The sequence below is a fragment of the Hemiscyllium ocellatum genome, chromosome 42 (assembly GCF_020745735.1).
Source record: "Hemiscyllium ocellatum isolate sHemOce1 chromosome 42, sHemOce1.pat.X.cur, whole genome shotgun sequence".
Lineage (NCBI taxonomy): Eukaryota > Metazoa > Chordata > Chondrichthyes > Orectolobiformes > Hemiscylliidae > Hemiscyllium > Hemiscyllium ocellatum.
Window position 1 is genome coordinate 32,190,336 of NC_083442.1, and position 22,116 is coordinate 32,212,451.

The window sequence follows — 22,116 nt, forward strand, 5'->3', positions numbered from 1 at the left end:
CAGTTCCTACTCATAAGCTAACAACATCTAGTCCTACCTGATGACACTTTCTCTGCCTCAAACATGTCAGATTATGACCTTCAGTAAAGAACAGGCAGAAATTTTCTCCAATTAAGGTTTGGGAAAGTTGGAATCCATTGCCTTCAGCTCCTGTCATGAACTCTGTTGCTTAGCTTTGGACTCCATCCCTCTACCTGGTCACCATGGTAGACTGTCTGAACCATGGTATCATACCTGACCTAGAGTGATCTTCCTTTCCACCTATCGACTCCACCCTCCTCTCTGACCTATCACCTCCACCCCTACCCCCATTCACCTGTTATACTCTATGCTACTTTCTCCCCCTCCTCCCCTCATTTATCTCTCCACCCTGCAGGCTTCCTGCCTCTATTCCTGATGAAGGGCATTTGCCCGAAACATCGATTTCCCTGCTCCTCGGATGCTGTCTGAACTGCTGTGCTTTTCCAGCACCACTCTAATCCAGACTCTGGTTTCCAGCATCTGCAGTCCTTGTTTTTATCACTCTGACCTTGATCCAACCAGGTGCAGAGTACGTTGAAAATTGTGTGATGAGGCCAAAGCATAACAAGCGTTAGACTTACAAATGCTACTGCAAAGAGCTGACTTGTGGGTGCCCTCGAAACGAGGGGAATTGTATCGGCGCAGATAAGTAGTACTTGCCAAACAGACTATTACAGAGGTTTTGTAATTAGGGTGTGGGGAATAGTTGCAATAACTTACTGCAGTATGTCACTGTAAGATATTGCAGAATAGATTAACAGAAGGTACTGACCATTACTTGCAAGTTCAGGAGTTTGAGTTAAAAAAGTATAAAGAGTCTGAAAACAGCTATTGTTGCGGAGTTCTCAACTGGCAAACATGCAATCGACACACACGGAAAAAAACAAGATATTCTAAAAGATTGCGGACTCGTTCTGTATTTCTTAGGAACCCAACACAAGTGCCCAGCATTTGAAGCCAAAAACATCCCAGGGAGGAGTTAGATACTGTTCTTAAGGTTAAAGGGCTTCAAGGGTATGGGGAAAAGCTGGAACAAGTTACTGAGGTGGATGATCAGCCATGGTCATAGTGAATGGTGGAGCATGCTCACTGGGTCAAATAGCCTACTCCTGCTCAATGTATCCACACCATCGCTAAAAACCACATACTTCCACCTCTGCAACATGGAACTGACTCTGCTGCTGCTTCAAGACAACTGTTATGCAAACTCTCATTCATGGCTTTACTTCTAGGCTTGGTGATTCTAACACTGACCTGCAAGGCCCCATTTTCGACCCAATGTACACCTGAGGTCAGCAAAACCTGTTACCCGCTCCAGCCTGCAACCCTCCGAGATCTTGGATTTTATCTGATTATGTGAAACTTGACCCTAACCCGGTGCAGTCATTCCCCCCGTTCATGTGAGGATTCCTTTCCAGAGAACCCTCGCAAAACTCCGCGAGTGTGGAGCTCATTAAAAATAGGTTAGAAATATCACAGACAAGTGGTTTTTGCCTGCAGATTTTGATTTTTATTACTTGATTTTCAGTGAATTTGTGATTTGGTGCCTACTTCATGATGGACAGGGACAGAGTGGGCAAGTACTTCCATTCTGAGAGGCAGATTGGTAACATTAATACCCATGATGGGCATGACCTGCCTGTGTGCACGGGTGGTCACTGAGCCCTTGAGCCACTGACCTCACCATCACACTGACCCCCATGGCCTCCAATTCCCTCCTACCCAATGGTCACCGCCTTACCCATCTCTCGCAATGCCGCCCATAAGCCTCCCCATATCGACTGTATTCCCCTTCATATGGCTCACTATTTCAGCTTCTTTTCTGAATGCACAGGTCAGTATTGGCCATGAACCACCGCTGCTGATTAACTCCCAATGGGTCAGTGTGCTTGGAGCTGAACAGCGGGACCGGGTATCTCAGCTCTCCGCGGAGACAGCAGACGTATCCAAAGGGCATGGACTTTCTCAGCTCAGTTCGTCTGGCCAAAGAGTGCGAGCACCTCACCCACAACTAGCTCTATAGTCCCAAAAGTAAACCTGCCCTCATCTCCAGGAAGCCCAACCCTCCGAGGTGCAACGTTCTCTGCTTTGTGATCAAACTCCACCTGGTTCGTAAAATCCCCAGAATCCCGAAAGTGCGGAAAGAGGTCATCGGCTCACCGACCCTCCCAAGAGCATCCCTATCCCCATAAACTTGCATTTATCATGGCTAATTTACCGAGCCTGCACATCCCTGAGTACTGTCGGTAATTTAGCATGGCTAATCCACCAAACGTGCACATCTTTGGAGCACCCAGCGGAAACCCTCGCAGATATGGACTGAATGCGCAAACTCCAGACAGACAATTGCCCGAGTCTGGAATCGAACCTGGGTCCCTAGTGCTGTGAGGCAGCAATGCTAACCACCATGCCACAGTGCTGCATCCTAGAACTCTGTGGGCACGTTTGCCTTTATTGGTCAGTGCATTGAGTTGGGATGTCATGCAGATGTACAGGACATTGGTGAGGCCACTTTTGGAATACTGCATTCAATTCTAGTCTCCCTGCTATAGGAAAAATGTTGTTTAAACTTGAAAGGGTTCAGAAAAGATTTACAATGTTATTGCCAGGGTTAGAAAATTTGAGCTATAGGGAGAGGCTGAATAGGCTGGGGCTGTTTTCCCTGGTGTGGAGGGACCTGTGTTGAACTGGGATGAATAAAGTCAGAAGTCACACTACACCAGGTTATAGTCCAACAGGTTTACTTGAAATCACCAGTCAGGAGTGTTCCCTCCCAGTCGGGGGACACTTCAGTGGTCAAGGACATTCAGCCTCTGATCTTCAGGTGAGCATCCACCAAGGCGGCCTTTGAAATAGACAACAACACAGAACCGCTGAACAGAAACTGAGAGCCAAGTTCCGTACTCAGAAAGCCAACCTCAACCATGATCTTGGATTCATATCACGTAACATGTTACTCCATCATACTGTCCTACATCTGTAAAATCTTCCTTACTCTCCTATTTTGACACCATCACCTTGATAACTTGCTATGATCTCTCTACCTTAATTAGTTTGTACAATTTTGGATTACTTGTTACTTTGGTTAGACTCTTGGCTCGAGACTCTTACATCTATTATGTGATTCCAGGCATTTGGTTTGTCTCTAGCATCATCTTGTTTTAAATTTATTGTAATTATCACTCTGCCTTAATTAATCAGATAAAAGCAAATTATTGCGGATGCTGGAATCTGAAACCAAAAGAGAAAATGCTGGAAAATCTCAGCAGGTCTGGCAGCATCTGTAAGGAGAGAAAAGAGCTGACGTTTTGAGACTAACTGATCCTTTGTCAAAGCTTTGGATGGGTATGTGAATAGGAAAGGTTTAGAGGGATGTAGGCCAAATGCTGGCAAATGGGACTAGACTAATTTAGGATAACGGTCGGCATGGACAAGTTGGACTGAACGGTCTGTTTCCATGCTGTACATCTCTATGATTCAAAATAACTGGAAATGACAAGAAGCAGTTTCCCCTGTGGTCTCTCCCCATTCCCCCACCTCCCACACACCATGATCTCTCTCTCTCTCTCCCTCCCCCCCAGTCCACAGGCACAGTCCTCTGCTACTGACCTTCCTGCCTGCCCGGCAGCCAGCCCAGCGCCCTGGATAAAATGGCTAGTTTCCTTTCCTAAAAAGGTCATAGAAGGAGCTTGTTGGGCTTCTCTCAACAATCTGACAGCTTCACGCCCACTCAAACGGACATGATAAAAAGATTAGACTCCTTATACTCCTGGGAGTATAAGAAACCACTCGTTCAACCAGGGGAGTATTTATACTTTTCTTTCTCTCCTCCATGTTTTTTGCCAACTTTCCTTGTCATCCCCAGCAAGTGGGACTGAGTTCAGGTGTGACATCTTCTTCCTGTGCAATTAACTCAATGAGGGAATGCAGTGAATGAATCCTTTGTTTCCAACCTCACTGGTTAATAAGCAGCTTGACACTGAATGACCTCATCCTTTCCCTGTCTGTGCAACTAGGGGAAATAAAAATAAACTTCTAATTTACAATCCACTTTGAGAATGTACTACAGAGCTTCAAATTAACCCATTGGAGACCATTTGACTTGGCATCTCATGCTTTATTAAATGTATACACTGTACCTCAGACAGGACAAAAATGAAATTTAATGAAATTAGCTGGCAATCTTATTCATGATCCCACACTGATGCTAATGGGAGCTTGCTGTACATTTTTTATTAACTTTCATGGAATGTGGTTGTCACTGGCAAGGTCAGAATTTGTTCGAGTAAAAAATGAGGTCTGCAGATGCTGGAGATCACAGCTGCAAATGTGTTGCTGGTCAAAGCACAGCAGGCCAGGCAGCATCTCAGGAATAGAGAATTCGACGTTTCGAGCATAAGCCCTTCATCCTGATGAAGGGCTTATGCTCGAAACGTCGAATTCTCTATTCCTGAGATGCTGCCTGGCCTGCTGTGCTTTGACCAGCAACACATTTGCAGGTCAGAATTTGTTGCCCATCCTAATTCATCAAAGGTTCCTTCTAAACCCATGATCACTATCATCTAGAAGGGCAAGGGTGGCAGAAACATGGGAATGCCACCACCTGCAAGTTCCACTCCAAGTCACACACCATCCCGACGTGGAAACAGATCACGGCTCCTTCTCTGTTGCTGGGTCAAAATCCTGGTATTCCCTTACTAAGGGCATTGTGGGTCAACCCAGAGCACATGGACAGCAGTGGCTCAAGAAGGCATCTCACCACCACCTTCTCCAGGAGGCAACTAGGGACGGGACAATAAATGCTGGCCCAGCCTGTGACACTCACATTCTGAGTGATTTTTAAAAAGAAGTACCCTTTACCTTGCTGGGGGAAATTAAGAGTCAATCTCATTGCTATGGGCCGGAAATCACATGTAGGCCAGACTAGCTAAAGATGGCAGATTCCCTTCTCTGAAGGGCATTAGGAAACCCTAAAAGTTTTTATGACAATCGATGGTGTAGTCAACATTACTGGGAATAGCTTTTAATTCCTGATTTATTAAGTGAATATAAATTCCACCAGCTGAGTCCCTAGAACATTAGTCTAAGCTTCTGATTACTAGCCCAGTGATGGTACCACTTACTTTATGAGCTGTGGGATTACAAAAGTGCTTACACCAAAAACCCTTGAATTGCTCTGGGCTATGGATATCCTCAGGCTGGGAAAGGCATTATACAAATTACTTTCTAATTAAAATGCAGAATAAAGCATTCTCTGGTGAATTTCTTGGTAAAGGGGGTGAGGCAGCTCTTTCCTTCAGGTGATTTGGTTTCTTCTCATCAAGCTGGGGGTGGGGGTGGGGGGGGGCATACTTTAGTTCCTTGAAGCATTAAAACTGCAATTGATCACATGGTGTACAAATAAGGTGCAGGTGCTCAGCACCCCCTTGGAGTGGAGCCGAATCGACTTGCCCATTCCTCAAGACTACCACAAGCCCTACTATCCTTTACTCTCCCCGAATATATTCCCTCCTCCTTATTTACTCCAACACACCACAGTACTGCCATCTCAGTGTTCACCCTCCCATCATATCTGAGAATTTCTCTTTAGCCATTCCCTAAAACAGCACATCCTGAGCTTGGAACTCCCTCTTCTTGTTTGACCCAAGAAGCCTCCTGAAAATACACCAATAAGTCCCCTTAATAATACCCCAAGTTCCCTCAATAATACCCCAAGAAGCCCCCTTAATAATACCCCAAGCCCCCTGAACAATACCAGAAGATCCCTGAACAATACCCCAAGCAGTCCCCTTAATAATACCCCAAGCAGTCCCCTTAATAATACCCCAAGCCCCCTGAACAATACCAGAAGATCCCTTAATAATACCCCAAGCAGTCCCCTTAATAATTCCCCAAGAAGTTCCATCAATAATACCCCAAGAAGCCCCCTGAACAACACCCCAAGAGGCCCCCTGAACAATACCCCAAAATTCCTCCATCATTCTATTACATCATCACTCTCTCCCTCCTTTGTGGCAGAGACAGAAGACAAAAACTCTGTTTTCAGTCACCCTGATGTTTTTACTTGAGGGGAGCAGGACTCCAACTGAGAAAACACAACTGATGGCCTAGGGGAACGACTTTAAATTCCTGTCCACTCGACATCGCTCGTGAACTGTCCATCAGAATGCCAGACAGCATGGAATAGGTCAAGAAAGAAAATACTTCAGTTATCATGCTCATGACAGTTTTATTGCACAGATCACCAAACAAATTCATTATCACTGACTTTTTATCTACTTTCCCTTATTTCTTTGGCAGACTCAATTTCCACTACCACACCGTAAAAGAATTTGCCATAAACCCGTGCTTTGAGATGAGGGTGGAACTTGCTAAACAAATGCGAACATTGTCACGTCATTGTGCACAAACTGTGCTTGACCTGCTGGCAATCTTTTTAAAGACAGATGATAGCTCAGTTTTTTCTCTTTGGAAAAGTAATAGGAGTACACCAAATATCTGCCAGCCTATGGGCTGTTAATGCAATCTCTGGTCTGTGGCAGACTTCACTGAAGCAGCAGAGAGGGAAGGAATGTTTGAAGGTCGATGGAAACTGTAAAACAAAGTGCCAACTCCCCGATTCTCAAAGTCAAAAGGACTCCCCAGTGTAAAAGGAGGGAAACACTTGCACTCATATAGAACCTTTAAGAACCTCAGATCATCTCACAGTGCTTTCCAGCCAGTATGGTGTTGTCACTTTTGAGGTTTGTCACTTTTGAGGTTTGAGGTTTGAGGTTTAGTGAGCGGTGTATGAAGGGCTTTGAGAAGGCTCAAGTGCAACATAGTGGCAATGTCACTAGAGTAGCAATTCAGAATGTTAGGCCATTATTCAGGGGATGGGGTTCAAATCCCACTGCAGCAGATGGTGAAATATGAGTTCGATAAAATATGGAATAAAGAGACGGTGATCATATAAAGACTCTAGATTGTTGTAAAATCCCATCTGGATCACTAATATCCTTTAGGGAAGGTAATCTGACTCCAGACGCCCAGCAATGTGGCTGACTCTTAACTGTCCTCTGGGCAATTAGGGACTGGCAATATGTACTGGCCTAGCCAGCAACACCCAGATCCAGGAACAAATGACTAAAAAGTAGTATTCTTTACATGTACATTCTCTGTGATTTATATTTCAGAATCAGTTCATCTAACAGTCCTGGGGCAATATAAAGGCTGAATAGTGCTGCAAAAAAAGGCATGATGTTGAAGATTTCCAATGTGCACTCATCAGAGCAAAATTGCAAGAATACTAAATTTCAGAAGGAAACAACAATTTAGACTGCATGAGAAATGAGTGCTGATCAGTTGGCAGGGAGTCTGATTGGTGCAGGTATCACAGATAATTGCAAAACGTAACGTTTTGAAAGGCTACCTCTCTCTTCAGCAAGACTCTAGTTTAGTTAACTAGTGAAATTCTTCAATTTCTGTATCTCCTGAACAGATACACTGTTCACTGGCATCACCTCTGCAAGTGAAAGTATCTACAGAACAACTTTGATTATCCAAACGAGACGGACGGGGAGTCATTTGTTTGGATAATTGATTGTTCAGATAACTGATTGTTTGGCTAATGGATAATATTTTTACGGGACCTTAAGATCTTGTTAAGATAATCCGAAATTTGGATAATTGACATTTGGATAACCGTGGTTGTTTTGTATTTAAATGACTTGGCACCAAACTAAAGTCAACTAATGTAATAAATATGTGTCACACATTCTTATGCAAGTTAGCCCCTAAACACTACCTTTGCCTCACCATCAGTGTATAGGGTTAGAATTTAAGGGAACATAGAACATTACGGTGCAGTACAGGCCCTTCAGCCCTTGATGTTGTGCCGACCTGCGAAACCAATCTAAAACCCATCAAACATACACTATTCCATTATCATCCACATGTTTATCCAATGGCCATTTAAGTGGGTGGCACGGTGGCTCTGTGGTTAGCACCGTTGCCCTCACAGCACCAAGATCCTAGGTTCAATTCCAGCCTCAGGTAACCGTCTGTGTGGAGTTTGCACATTCTCCCTGTGTCTGCCCGGGTTTCCTCCGGGTGCTCCTGTTTCCTCCCACAGTCTAAAGATATGCAGGTCAGTTGAATTGGCTATGCTAAATTGCCCATAGTCAGAGGGAAATGGGTCTGGGTGGGTTACTCTTCAGAGGGTCAGTAACCTACCCAGTCAGTGTTTCCACACTGTAGGGAATCTAATTTAATCTAAAAAAATGCCTTTATTGTTGGCGAGTCCACTACTGTTGCAGACAGGGTATTCCACGGCCTTACTATTCTCTGAGTAAAGAACCTACCTCTGACATCTGTCCTATATCTATCACCCCTCAAGTTAAAGCTATGTCCTGTCATGCTAGCCATCACCATCCGATGAAAAAGGCTCTTGCTGTCCACCCTATCTAATCCCCGATCATCTTGTATGCCTCTATTAAGTCACTTCTAAACCTTCTCTCTAACGAAAACAGCCTCAAGCTCCTCAGCCTTTCCTCATAAGACCTTCATTCCATTACAGGCAACATCCAAGTAAATCTCCTCTGAACCCTTTCCAAAGCTTCCACATCCTTCCTATAATTTGGCGACCAAAAATGTACACAATACTCCAAGTGTGGCTGCACCTGAGCTTTATACAGCTGCAATATGACCTCATGACTCCGAAACTCAATCCCTCCACCAATAAAAACTAACATGTCGTACACCTTCTTAACAACCCTATTAACCTGGCTGGCAACTTTCAGGGATCTATGCACATGGACACCGAGATCTCTCTGCTCATCCAACACTACCAAGAATCTTACCATTAGCCCAGTCCTCTTTTTTCCTGTTATTCCTTCTAAAGTGAATCACCTCGCACTTTTCCACATTAAACTCCATTTGTCACCTCTCAGCCCAGCTCTGCAGCTTATCTATGTCCCTCTGTAAACTGCAACATCCTTCCGCACTGTCCACAACTGCACCAACTTTAGTGTCATCTGCAAATTTACAAACTGCCCTCATCCAGGTCATTTATAAAAATGACAAACAGCAGTGACCCCAAACCAGATCCTTGTGTTACACCACTAGTAACTGAACTCCAGGGTGAACATTTCCCATCAACCACCGCCCTCTGTCTTCTTTCAGTTCGCCAATTTCGATCCAAACCACTAAGTCACCCTCAATCCCATGCCTCTGTATTTTCTGCAATAGCCTATCATGGGGATCTTTATCAAAAGCTTTACTGAACTTCAGCCACTATGGAAGATTGGAAGCTTTCAAGGTATTGTTGGTGAAACCTTAGAGACAAATACACACCACCATTTACCACTAGTATTCTAACATTACACTAAATGTAATTTCCACGTGTATGAATGTTTGTAGCCCTGGTTACCAGGAAACCAAACATGACATGCATTGACTTGTAATACAAGGATAGATGGCCAGCCTGCAGGAATTAGACACAGTTCCCTCTCACTGCTAGCTATGAGAAAATAAACCTTTTTGCATCATATGAAATCCGAAAGAGAGGAATTCTGGTTTAAAGAATTTAGAGAACTGGAGCACCGTTTCAAGACTAATCTCGAGAACAGAACATACGGGTATGAGGGTTAAGTTTAAACTGACAAAAGGCACATTTACTGATGTCAGGACGATGACCAGGATATAAAGAATGGCCAACAATCACAACAACTTCAGATCAGTGAAGATTTCAAGCAGTAATTCGAAGCATATGCTATTTTATGAGAAAGGGAATGCAATGGTCAAAGGACTCTTTTCAGGACTGCTTTCTTATGGTAATTAATTGAAGGCAACTGCGTTTTGATTTAGGGTATTACCCAGACTGGAAGGTTCAAGTTATAAGGAGAGGCTGGGTAGGACAGGACGGTTTTTCTCCTACAATGTAGGAGGCTGAGAGGTGACATTATAGAGGTTAATAAAATCATGAGGGGCTTGGATAAGGTGAACACTGAGAGATGGTTGGCAGTGGTTTAACCTGAGGGTTACCAAGCCTTAGATGAGGGAATAAGATGGGTAACCTCAGCTGGTGAGGGAAGTGAGCCCATCTTATCCCTTACCTGAAAGCAAAAGTGTAACAGAGGGATCGGGCTATCCCAGCCAGACGCAGGCTGGTGATAGATGCCCCCATTTCAAATGGGGGCAGGGCAGGGGGAAGGGAGACCAAGATAGAGAATTCATTGAGTTTGGCAACATTGGAAGGGCCACAGCAGAATTGTGATTCTCAAACCGGACTCCACGAAATCTCTCTCTCTCTCTCTCTCTCTCTCTCTCTCCAAAACTAAAGAGGGTTCTCCACAACCTGTGACCAATCAAGGCTGGATTTCCCCCTCAGGCTGGCAGCCATAGGTAGGTGCAATCAGTACATCAGTAGGATGCACCATGCCTCATTGAGTCTCAGGAAGACCCAGCCACAGATCAGCATAGCAAGAGGAAAACTCAAACACACAACAGAAACAGAAGAAGACATTGATGGAGAACATGTTAGAGAAGCAAATGTGTCACTAAAGCAAGTACTAAATCCAAAATGTAACAGTATATGACAAGTTGATACTTTCTTTTCCTGTCCTGATGAGTTAATCCATGAGTTGGCGATTCTATGAATACCACATACCACCTGGGATTGTGCCTAAATAGCCAACTGTCGTGTGCTGATATAGATAGCGAACACTGACAGAGGCAATCAACTACAGGAGGCATCACAGATGCACTGAGCCCTTGAGTAGCCGTGCACTCTTCAACAAGAATCACTGAATAATGACTTGGTCTTAAGAAGCCTGGCTAGACATTTCTTCCTCTTAGCGTCCTCCGATGTTGAGTTCAAACTGCAGTATCCAGTCCCACCATGTACAATCAGGTAACTCAGCAGAGACCAAGGATCTACTGGGCTCCTCAGCGGAGTTGCACACAGAGTCTCACTGGCAATGACTAAGAGAGTAGTTGTAAGAGGGTCACATGTGAAACCTGGCTTCTTGTATTGGCACCTGCAAAAGTGCTCACTTCTTGGTACAGAATCATCATACTGTATAGAAGGAGGCCATTTGGTCTATTCTGCCTCTTTGTAAAGAGCAGTCTAATATTATAATCTGCTAAGGTCTGGCAAGGTTGCCTGGAACCAAATGGAACTGTGGATGAGATGGTGATTATGTGTTAATTAAGGGATAAATGGGTGAGGACTTAAGGGTTCAGAAAAGATTTACAAGGATGTTGCCAGAGTTGGAGGGTTTGAGCTATAGGGTGAGGCTGAATAGGCCGGGGCTGTTTTCCCTGGAGTGTTGGAGGCTGAGGGGTGACCTTAAAAAAGTTTATAAAATCATGAGGGGTATGGATAGGGTGAATAGTGAAGGTCTTTTCCCCAGGTAGGGGAGTCCAAAACTAGAGGGCATAGGTTTAAGGTGTGTGAGGAAAGAGTTAACAAAGGGCTACTTTTTCATGCAGAGGAATGAACTGCCTGAGAAAGTGGTGGAGGCTGCTACAATTACAGCATTTAAAAGGCATCTGGATGGGCAAATGAATAGGAAGAATTTAGATAGGGATTGGGCCAAATGCTGGCACATGGGACTAGGTCAGTGTAGGATATCTGGTCAGCGTGGGTGAGTTGGACCAAAAAGTCTGGGCGGCACGGTGGCACAGTGGTTAGCACTGCTGCCTCACAGCGCCAGGGACCTGGGTTCAATTCCCGCCTCAGGCGACTGACTGTGTGGAGTTTGCACGTTCTCCCCGTGTCTGCGTGGGTTTCCTCCGGGTGCTCCGGTTTCCTCCCACAGTCCAAAGATGTGCGGGTCAGGTGAATTGGCCATGCTAAATTGCCCGTAGTGTTAGGTAAGGGGTATATGTAGGGGTATGGGTGGGTTGTCGCTTTGGCGGGTCGGTGAGGACTTGTTGGGCCGAGGGGCCTGTTTCCACACTGTAAGTAATCTAATCTAAAGTCTGTTTCCATGCTGTATATCTCTATGACTTGACTGGATGGACCTACAGGTGGAACACATATCAATGGTGTTAGAGTTCTGCAATGTGCAAAATGAAATAAAATTCTTGACTAGGAAAGTACATTCCCAGACTCTTTGGAGGCCAGTATTAAACTCTGGTGTTAATTTGCTCCAATCCCTCCTGACTCATGCCCCAAATGCAAATATTTCAAGTACTTTTCCAATTTCCCTTTGAAAGTTACCATTTGATCTGCTTCCAACATGAGGCAGAACATTACAGATCACAACAAAATCACACTCTGCAAACAAAGAGGTTCTCCTTGTCTACCCTCTGTTATTGTAACCAGTTTTTTAAAATCTGGGTTCTTCAGTTACTAATTATACTCAGTCCCTCTCTATCTATTCCAACTCTACTCGAGTATCCAAACTCTTCCATATTTTGAGCAATTCTCTTAAATGTTAATCTTCTCCTGACAATGTTTTAAAATGAGGTCATATTCTCAAAGTGTACAACTTGATGCATTTTAGAATTGAACTGTGACCCTTGTTCCCCCTCTGTTGGTTAATTTAAAAATAACTTTTATTTTTGTAACACTGAGAGTCTCTCTGCTGTTCAGAAAGCAGGACTAAAATTAAAGTGAAGTTACTGGCATGCAGATAAACACTTCTGAGCAATCAATTTGGACTTGAGTGTACACCAATCTATCACTATGTCTTATGTTTATGGTGCTATCTGTTACTGTATTGAATATCCCAACACCTATTCCGAAGGTCACTTGCTGTTTGGTCACTCTTGAATCCAACAAAACAAAGTTGCTGAATCAAGAACTATAGTTTATTTGTAAAGGCTGCAGAGAAGATTAGAAAACAGTATTTAACAAAATATTTCCAAAGAAGCAGTCCTTTAAGTCCCACCCAACTCCTTCCTATCCCTCCCCAAGGTGCTGGTTTCAGTTAGTTCATTGTTTGAAAATGAGCAACAGCTCAAGGCTCCTGTGAGCCCTTCCTGATGAAGGGCTTATGTCCGAAACGTCGATTCTCCTGCTCCTCGGATGCTGCCTGACCTGCTGTGCTTTTCCAGCACCACACTCTCGTCTCTGATCTGCAGCAGCTGCAGATCTCACTTGCTCCTGTGAGGGGGCCACTGGACTGGGCAGCAGGCTATCTGACTTTGGAAGGCATTGCAGTTGAGAACAGGCAAGCATGGAATCGACAATTCGGCTGACACCACAGTTATGAGCCACTAAAGCTTGCCTGAATATCCTGGATTCCTGTCCAATCTAAACAATTGAGAGTACCGGCTATGATATTCGACTCGTATGCCATGAAAACACATGATCAAAGCTCTCTATAGGCAATATGAATTCAGCTAAAAAAAAATTAAAAATATACAAATAAAAATCCATCTGAGTGTTGTAAAAAAAAACCCCAAATAAATCACTCATGAAGGAAACCTGCCATTCTTACTGGGTCAGACTACACTTGACTCCAGGCCTATAGCCATGCTATATATTAACCAGGTAAGTTATACAATCGTGCCCATGTCCCAGGAATTTCTTTCCTCTTTCATGGGATGTAGGAATCCCTGGCAAGTCTGGCATTTGTTGTTCATCCCTAAATGACCTGTGTGTCTTCCTCGGCCATTTCAGAGTTATATGTAAGACAGATAGGATACGAACAACACATTTCCCTTTCTCTCAGCACCCTTGTTAACCAGATGGATTTTTATTGATGATAGTTTCAAGGTCACCATTGTTAGGAATTCCCGATGAAGAGCTTATGCTTGAAACGTCGACTCTCCTGCTCCTAGATGGCTGCCTGACAGACTGTACTTTTCCAGCGCCACACATTTTGATTCTGATCTCCACCCATCTGCAGTCTTCACTTTCTCCCCACTGAAACAGCAGTCCAGTGACAATACTGAATACATAAAGTAAAGGTTCACCAAGACCAGGAGAAGCACTCCCACTGCTATCACAACTGATTCAGTTCACCCTGCAGCACAGAGAGGCGAGCATTATTTGAAGCTATGATCTGCACAACATTGTACCACACTCCAGTAATGTCATTACGATACTTAATTTTAAAATATGCAATGGTGGAGTCAGGTTTTCGTTTGTGGGAGTTTGCTGTGCACAGATTGGCAGCTGCATCTCCTATATTACGGCTATGATGACATTTCAAGATTATTTTATTGCCTTTAAAGTGCTTTGGGAAATCCCGTGGTCATGTATAAATGCAAGCCTTTTTCATATTTTAAAGCTTATTAGCTGGGCTCCTTCATGCTCAACCATCCTTCCATTGTGACTTGTGCGTCAGAATCCTTTCGGAGTGTGGCTAGCCTTTGAACAAATATTTGAATGCATTTGATTTTGCAAAAATATACATTTTAAGACACATGCACAAATGGAATTTCCAAATCTTAGCGCTTACCTTCCCAAGGTCAAAGTAATTTCAGCATTTATTCGTCTAATCTCTTCCAGTGGCACTTCCTCGGCCTGTCGAAGCTCATCTACAACCTTCTCCGACTTGAGCAGGTTTTGCTCTGCCTCTTTCAGAGTGAGCAAAGTTAAGGGAAAGCAGACTATGTGTAGAGGACATTCTCTGTCGAAGAAAACAAAAAGGGCATAGGTAGGCCCAAGTGTCCTTCAAGCTTGTCCTGCCATTCTGTAGGACCTTAGCCAATCTTTTAGATCAACTCTACTTCCTTCCTCCACCTCTGTAGCCCTTTGGCACCTGACAATGCAATCGACAATTCGGCTGACACCACAGTTATGAGCCACTAAAGCTTGCCTGAATATCCTGGATTCCTGCTCCAATCTAAACCATTGAGAGTACCGGCTATGATATTCAATTCGTATGCCATGAAAACACAGGATCAAAGCTCTCTATGGGCAATATGAATTCAGCTAAAAAAAATTAAAAATATACAAATGAAAATCCATCTGAGTGTTGTTAAAAAAAACCCCAAATAAATCACTCATGAAGGAAACTTGCCATTCTTACTGGGTCAGACTATATTTGACTCCAGGCCTGTAGCCTGAGGCTGAGCTCCTAACTATTTAATTCTTTCACAGGGCTTGACATCACTGACTGGGTTAGTGTTTATTTCCAGTTCCAAATTGCCCTTAAGAAGTTAAAAATCACACAACACCAGGCTCTAGCCAAACAGTGTTATTTGGAAGCACTAGTTTTCGGAGCGCTGCTCCTTCATCAGGTGGTTGTGGAGAATAAGATTGTAAGACACAGAATTTATAGCAAACTTTGCTATAAATTCTGTGTCTTACAATTGTGTACTCCACAACCACCTGATGAAAGAGCAGTGCTCCGAAAGCTAGTGCTTCCAAATAAACCTGTTGGACTATAACCTGATGTTGTGTGATTTTTAACTTTGTACACCCAGCTCCAACACCAGTGTCTCCAAATCATGCCCTTAAGAAGGTGGGTGAATCGGATTGCTAACTAATTTAAATTGCCTTTTTTTATTCATTTGTAGAACGTAGGCACCACTGGCTGGCCAGCATTTACAGGCCGCCCCTAGCTGCCCTTGAGCAGGTGGTGGTGATAGTAATTGTAACAAAGTCAGCCAGGTGGACTTTACAGAATATAAGTTTTCTGTTTGGAGCTGTTAACCTCATCCAATCAATGAGCCCTGACTGACAGATATAAACTGGAGTGAAAATATGCACTACCGCAGTTAGGCGGTAGTGTGGGGGTAAAAAAAAACAAAAAATAAATAAACTGGAGTGAACAAAAAAAAATAAATAGGAGTGTCAGAGGTTCTGTGCAAAACAAAGAACAGGAATGTCTCTCCATTTTGTGAAAAAAACATAAAATAAACAGGAGCGTCCTCTCCTTCACCTTTTGATCATGCAGCATTGCCCTCTCTCTCTCTCGAGAAGGGCGCTGCTTGTAACTGGCCACTCAAGTGTTTCCTTTCTTCCTGGTGATGGAATATAAATAAATATTTACGCACTTGTTCTTCACTGCGTCCGACACCTGCACACACACGACATGGGTGCTGGGGAAAAATAACCACAATAGGCAGTAGTGTGGGGGGAAATTTAAAAAAAAACAGGTGTCAGAGGTTCTGCTCACTCTGAGAGCTGGCTCTGAGGGAGCTGGATCAAGGACTCTCCATGTTTAAATAAAGGGTGATTTGGTGACTGAATACTGGCCTCTGGGGAGTCATTTCAGTGGTGAGCTGCCTTCTTGAACTGCTATAGATTGAGCCACAATGCTATTTAGGAGCGGGTTCCAGGATGTTGACCCAATGACATGCAGGAGTAGCCGTATAGCTCCAAGTCAGGATGGTGTGTTGCTGAGAGGGGGACTTGCAGGAGGTGGTGTTCCAATGTATCTGCTGCCCTTGTCCTTCTAGTTGGCCTTGTTGAGTTGCTACAGTGCATCTTGTAGATACTGTGCATCACAGGTGAAGGAAGTGAACGTGGTGCGTATCATGCAGGCTGCTTTGTCCTGGATGCTGTTAAGCTTTATGAATGTTTTTGGAGCTTCACTCATCCAAGAAAGTAGAAAGTAATTGATCACACTCCTGATTTATACCTTGTAGATAATGGAATTGCTTTGGGAAGTCAAGAGGGGAGTTACTTGTTGCAGTAACACACTTTATTGCTAGTTTGATGTTACTGCTGTTAATTGCTAACAGACATTAGGATTTGAAGATGGTCCCCTTCAGGTGAGAGTGCAAATAACTGGCTGATGAGGGGCTTAAACAAATAAATTTGACCCTTTTTAAAAAAATGAGAATGTCTGTTTTCTTTTGTTGTGAAAATTAACTAACAAAATGACAGGCGTGTGTGGATTCAGAATATGTGAATCCAATGAAATTCCACATCATTGATTTTTTAAGAGAAGAGTTTCAACAGTTTAAATTCACTGAAGTATATTCTGCAGTTCAGTTGCTGGAACAATTGTCTACATTAAGCACATCTGATACCTCAAAGTCTATCGACCAGGTACGAGGGAGACGTGGGAAGTGTGATGGAATACTCCCCCAGTTGCCTGGATGAGTGCAGCTCCAAAAACACTCAAGAAGCTTGACACCAACCAGATTGCTTGATTGGCACCTTAGTTGATCAAACAGTTGCCCCTACAACTTTCTAGGTTCACGTCTCACTACAGAGACTTTAGCACAAGCTCTAGACTCGTGGCCTCGCTGCGGGAGTGAGGGGATGCTGCACTATCGAAACAGCTGTCTTTCAGACAAGATTTTGAACTAAGGCTTTATCTGTCATCAGGTGAATGTTAGAGATTGCATCTTACTTCTCTTGACTATTCTCTCAGCATCCTAACTAATTGTCACCTGTGGCCAAATCACAGAAATAGATGCTCTGTTCTCATAGTTTATGGAACCTTACTGGGTACATGGATTCTCTATTTCTCTACATTACAGCAATGACTACACATAAAACTGTTTAATGTAAAAACAAAGAAAATAGGAGGAAGGGTAGCCATCTGATCTCTTTGGCCTGTTCCACCATTCAATAAAATCATGGCAGATCCTCGAGCAACGTGATACTCCTGCTCTCTATTCCTTGATGTCTTATTCAACCATAAAGTATGCTCTGAGGTTGCAAAAGGCACGATAGGAACACCATTTCTAAAGTTTTCTTCCTGCTCGGTGAAGGAGAATTGAGAAAAGGAGTAGTGGTTACATTTCCAGTTGTTTCAATAGAACTGTGAAGGATCTGTTTCCATGCTGTACATCTCTATGACTCTATGCTGAATGGTCAACAGTGGAAAAAATGCAAGGCACCGATTGTGAATGCATAAGGGGCAGAATGGCCTACTCCTACCCCTGATTTCTATGTTTCTATAACGTAGCAGCAACTACATGGCTGTAGACCGGACTTTATTCTCTCAAAAAGTGGTCGTAGGTCTTGTAAAGTGCAATCAGTACAATAAAAGGATATTTCTGAAGTCCCACCATCGCTTTACCCAGTGTGAGGAACATGGCAATCAAACTTCGGAGGATATCTTTCCTCTCCTCCTCAGAAACTGGATGCCGAGTGTTTGAGTACATGATCTCTTTGGCCTTTTCACAGTGTAGCTTTGCTTGCGGGGCCTGTCCTGTGGGAGCAGTACGGCTTGTGAGAGAACGATTGTGCAACTTTTGGCTTACTGCTGCAGATTACACTTTACTTTTGATCAGCAGCGATTTAAAATTGCTAACCATTCCTTATCTTCCCCCTCCCTCCCCCACTGGATGGGTCAGCAGCTGCCCAGTTATGTCCCAAGTTTTCATTCCACCCACCCTACATGGCATGACAATGAATATCCAGCTAGCGATTCACCTGTGATGAACACCACAAACACGTGCATTTACCAGGAAAAATGCCCTTTTAGCTGTAGTTAAGAAGGACACTTCAGTGGACGTCCACTACTGATTTATCCCAAGACCACACTCAACTGAGGAGGGGACCATCTAGCGGTATTATCACCAGACTGTTAATTCAGAAACTCAGTTATTGTTCGGGGACCTGGGTTCAAATCGAATCATAGCAGATGGTAGAATTTGCATTCACTAAATATCTAGGATTAAGTGTCTAATGATGACCACGAAACCACTGCCAGATTGCTGAAAAACCCAATGGAGGTCAGTGACCTCAGCAGAGACCTGAAATGAGGACCCAGTGGGCTGTTCAGTTTCAAACTCAGCTTACTAACCATGTGAAGCTTAAATATGCCAGCCTGATTGACGTATGCAGCTTAGGAGGAGGAGGAAGATAAGTGAGTAATGTTGACTTGTGCACAGGAATGGGCAGAAACACCCCAGCAGGCAAGTATTTTTCAGTCGCATCTAAAGACATGTGTGGGCAAAGGGGGTTAATCCTTCTCAGATACGTTTCCCCCGCCATGGACCGTTCTCCGAACTTCAAACCCCATAGGTGGAATGCTCCAATGTATATAGCAGTTGTCAGACTAGGCTGCATAAGGTCTCGGGAGATGCCAGAAATAGCTTGGCTCACAGTCTGCAGTCTGTCAACATGAGCCCACAACACACTCCTCGGAAGTAGTTTCATCACCATCATGTTTTATAATCAAACAGTGGATTGCTTGTTAGGAAATGACTTGCTTCAGCAAAGAAATAAACTGAGAACAAGGGAAAGTAACAGAGGCAACATATTTATTAGAACATTAGAAGAATCATAGAAGCCACACAGTATTGAAAGAAGCCATTCGGCCCATCAAGTCTGCACCAACCCTCCAAACAGCATCCCACCCAGAACCATTCCCTACCTTAACCCCGCATTTACCATGTTTAATCCACTTAACCTATACATCCCAGGACATTGTGGATAATTTAGCAAGGCCGATCCACCTAACCTACACATCCTTGGTCTGTGGGAGGAAATCCATGCAGACACGGGGAGTATGTGCAAACTCTGTACAGACAGACAGTCAGCCAATGCTAGAATCAAACCAGGGTCCCTGGTGGCCTGAGGTAGCAGGGCTAACCACTGAGCCACTGTACCCACCTTATTAGAACTGGTTTTATTTTCAACTGGCCACATTTAAGATTGGGGATCGATTCACATTTGGGAAGTGTAGCACAGGTGACATGCAGCACTGCAACCCTATACAGGCTTTCAAAGTCTGAGTGGACTATTGACAAGCAACATGACTCTTCCCCTCACCCCTAGATTCACGGACCCACAGAAAACTCCATCAGGATTAAAAAGCAGAAATTGCTGGAGAAACTCAGCAGATCTGTGGAGAGACAGGAGAGTTAGTGTTTTGAGTCCAGTGACCTTTCTTCAGAGTTGAAATAACTTTGATTCCCAGCAGAACCCATTTCCTCATACATGGATAAAACACAGAATTTTAGGGACTGTTGAGTGAGGGGGAAGCAGGGAGCTGTTGAGAAGGTAAGCTGTCATTACTGCGCTGTCTTTTGAACCATTTCCACACACTGGTGAATTGGCATTAAATACCAAAATGGCTTTAGTGGAAATTGGATACATTATGGGCTTGTGCAGGATAAGCAATGGGGATTTGAAAGAAAAACGTGCATTTATACAGTGGGTGGAACCTTTGTTTTGTCAGAGGCAAAAGGCTTCCTAAAAAGTTCCAACAATTTCAAGAAGAGCTTCTTCCCTGCTGTTATTAGTCTTCTGAATGAACCTCTCAAATTTCAAATCTAATCTACACAGAACATAGAACAGTACAGGCCCTTCAGCCCTCAATGTTGTGCTGACCTTTCATCCTACTCTAAGATCAAACTAACCTAAATACCTTTTGTTTTACTATCATCCATGTGTCTATCCAAGAGTCGTTTAAATGTCCCTAATGTATCTGACTCTACTACCGCTGCTGGCAGTGCATTCCACACACTCACCACTCCTGTGTAAAAAACCTACCTGACATCTCTGCTAAACCTTCCTCCAATCACCTTAAAATTATGCCCCTTCACGATAGCCATTTCCACCAGGGGAAAAAAGTCTCTGGATGTCCGCTCTATCAATGTCTCTCATCATCTTGTACACCTCCATCAAATCACTTTTCATCCTTCTTCACTCCAACCTTTCTTCATAAGACATGCCCTCCAATCCAGGCAGCATTCTGCTAAATCTCCTCTGCACCCTCTCTAAAGTTTCCACATCCTTCCTATAATGAGGCGACCAGAAGTGAACACAATATTCCAAGTGTGGTCTAACCAGGGCTTTAGAGAGCTGCAGTATGACATTGTGGCTCTTAAACTCAATCCCCCTGCTAATGAAAGCCAATACACTGTATGCCTTCTTAGCAAGCCTATCAACTTGGGTGGCAACTTTGAGGGATCTACGTACATGGACCCCAAGGTCGCTCTCTTCTTAAACACTGCCAAGAATCCTGCCTTTAACCCTGTAATCTGCATTCAAATTCCACCTTCCAAAATGAACCACTTCACACTTTTCCAGTTTGAACTCCGTCTGCCACTTCAACCCGGTTCTGCATCCTGTCAATGTCCCTTTGCAACCTACAACAGCCCTCCACACTATCCACAACTCCACCAACCTTCATGTCATCAGCAAATTTACTAACATACTCTTCCACTCCTTCATCCAAGTCATTTATAAAAATCACAAAGAGCTGAGGTCCCAGACAGATCCCTGCAAAACACTACTGGTCACCGAGTTCCAGGTTGAATACTTTCCATCTCCTAACACCATCAGTCTTCCAAGGGCCAGCCAATTCAGTATCCAGGCAGCCAAATTTCCCTGTATCCCATACCTCCTTACTTTCTGATTAAGCCTACCATTGGGAATCTTACCAAATGCCTTGCTAAAATCCATATACACTACATCAACTGCTCTACCTTCATCAATGTGTTTTGTCACATCCTCAAAGAATTCATTCAGGTTTATGAGGCATGACCTGCCCCTCACAAAGCCATGCTGACTATCTCTAATCAAACCATGGTTTTCCAAATAACCATAAATCCTGTCTCTGAGAAGCCTCTCTAATAATTTGTCCACTATCGACATAAGACTGGTCTGCAATTCGCAGGTTTATCCCTACTCCCTTTCTTGAACAAGGGAATAACATTTTCTGCCCTCTAAACATCTGGTACTAGTCTAGTGGCCAGTGAGGACACAAACATCATCACTAAGGGCACAGCAATCTCTTCCCTCACTTCCTGTAACAACCTTGGGTATATCCTGCTTGGCCCAGGGTACTTATCTGTTCGCATGTTTTTCAAAATTTCCAACACACCCTCCTTCTGAACATCAATCTGTTCGAGTATATCAGCCTGTTTCACACTGCCCTCGCAAAAGACAAGGTCCCGCTCAGTAGATCTTGCTTTTTGTGCGTCTTCTTTGCAGCTGTAACCTTGTGTTCCTCGCCCTGTTGTATCACCCTATGACCTCGCTGGGTATTGCTTATCATTTTGCCTCGAGCTCAGGATAAATAGATTCCCCAACCAACCTGTTATTATACCCCAGGGCAGCTGGGACTTGAACTCGGGTCGTCCTGATGCAGAGGTAGGGACACTACCACTGCCCGACAAGAGCCCCTCAACTGGAGCTGAGAACAATTGCAGCCTAGATAATGATCCTTGAGTGCACAATATTTGGCCTAAAATCGGTAGCAGGGCCAAGTGATTAACCCTGGGCCTTTCTACTCAGAC

The 22,116-nt window shown here is 43.9% G+C and overlaps 1 protein-coding gene across 2 annotated transcripts in view; it reads right to left on the minus strand.

The window, feature by feature from the left end:
* ttc23 (tetratricopeptide repeat domain 23) overlaps positions 1-22,116 on the minus strand; it is a 66,478-nt gene that overhangs the window by 36,199 nt on the left and 8,163 nt on the right. For both annotated transcript variants that reach the window (XM_060853647.1, XM_060853648.1), the window contains exons 4-5: positions 17,918-18,074; positions 14,418-14,543 (exon numbers count right to left, since the gene is read on the minus strand). In XM_060853647.1, coding sequence (XP_060709630.1) covers positions 14,418-14,543; positions 17,918-18,074 — 283 coding nt within the window. The remainder of the gene's footprint in view (positions 1-14,417; positions 14,544-17,917; positions 18,075-22,116) is intronic.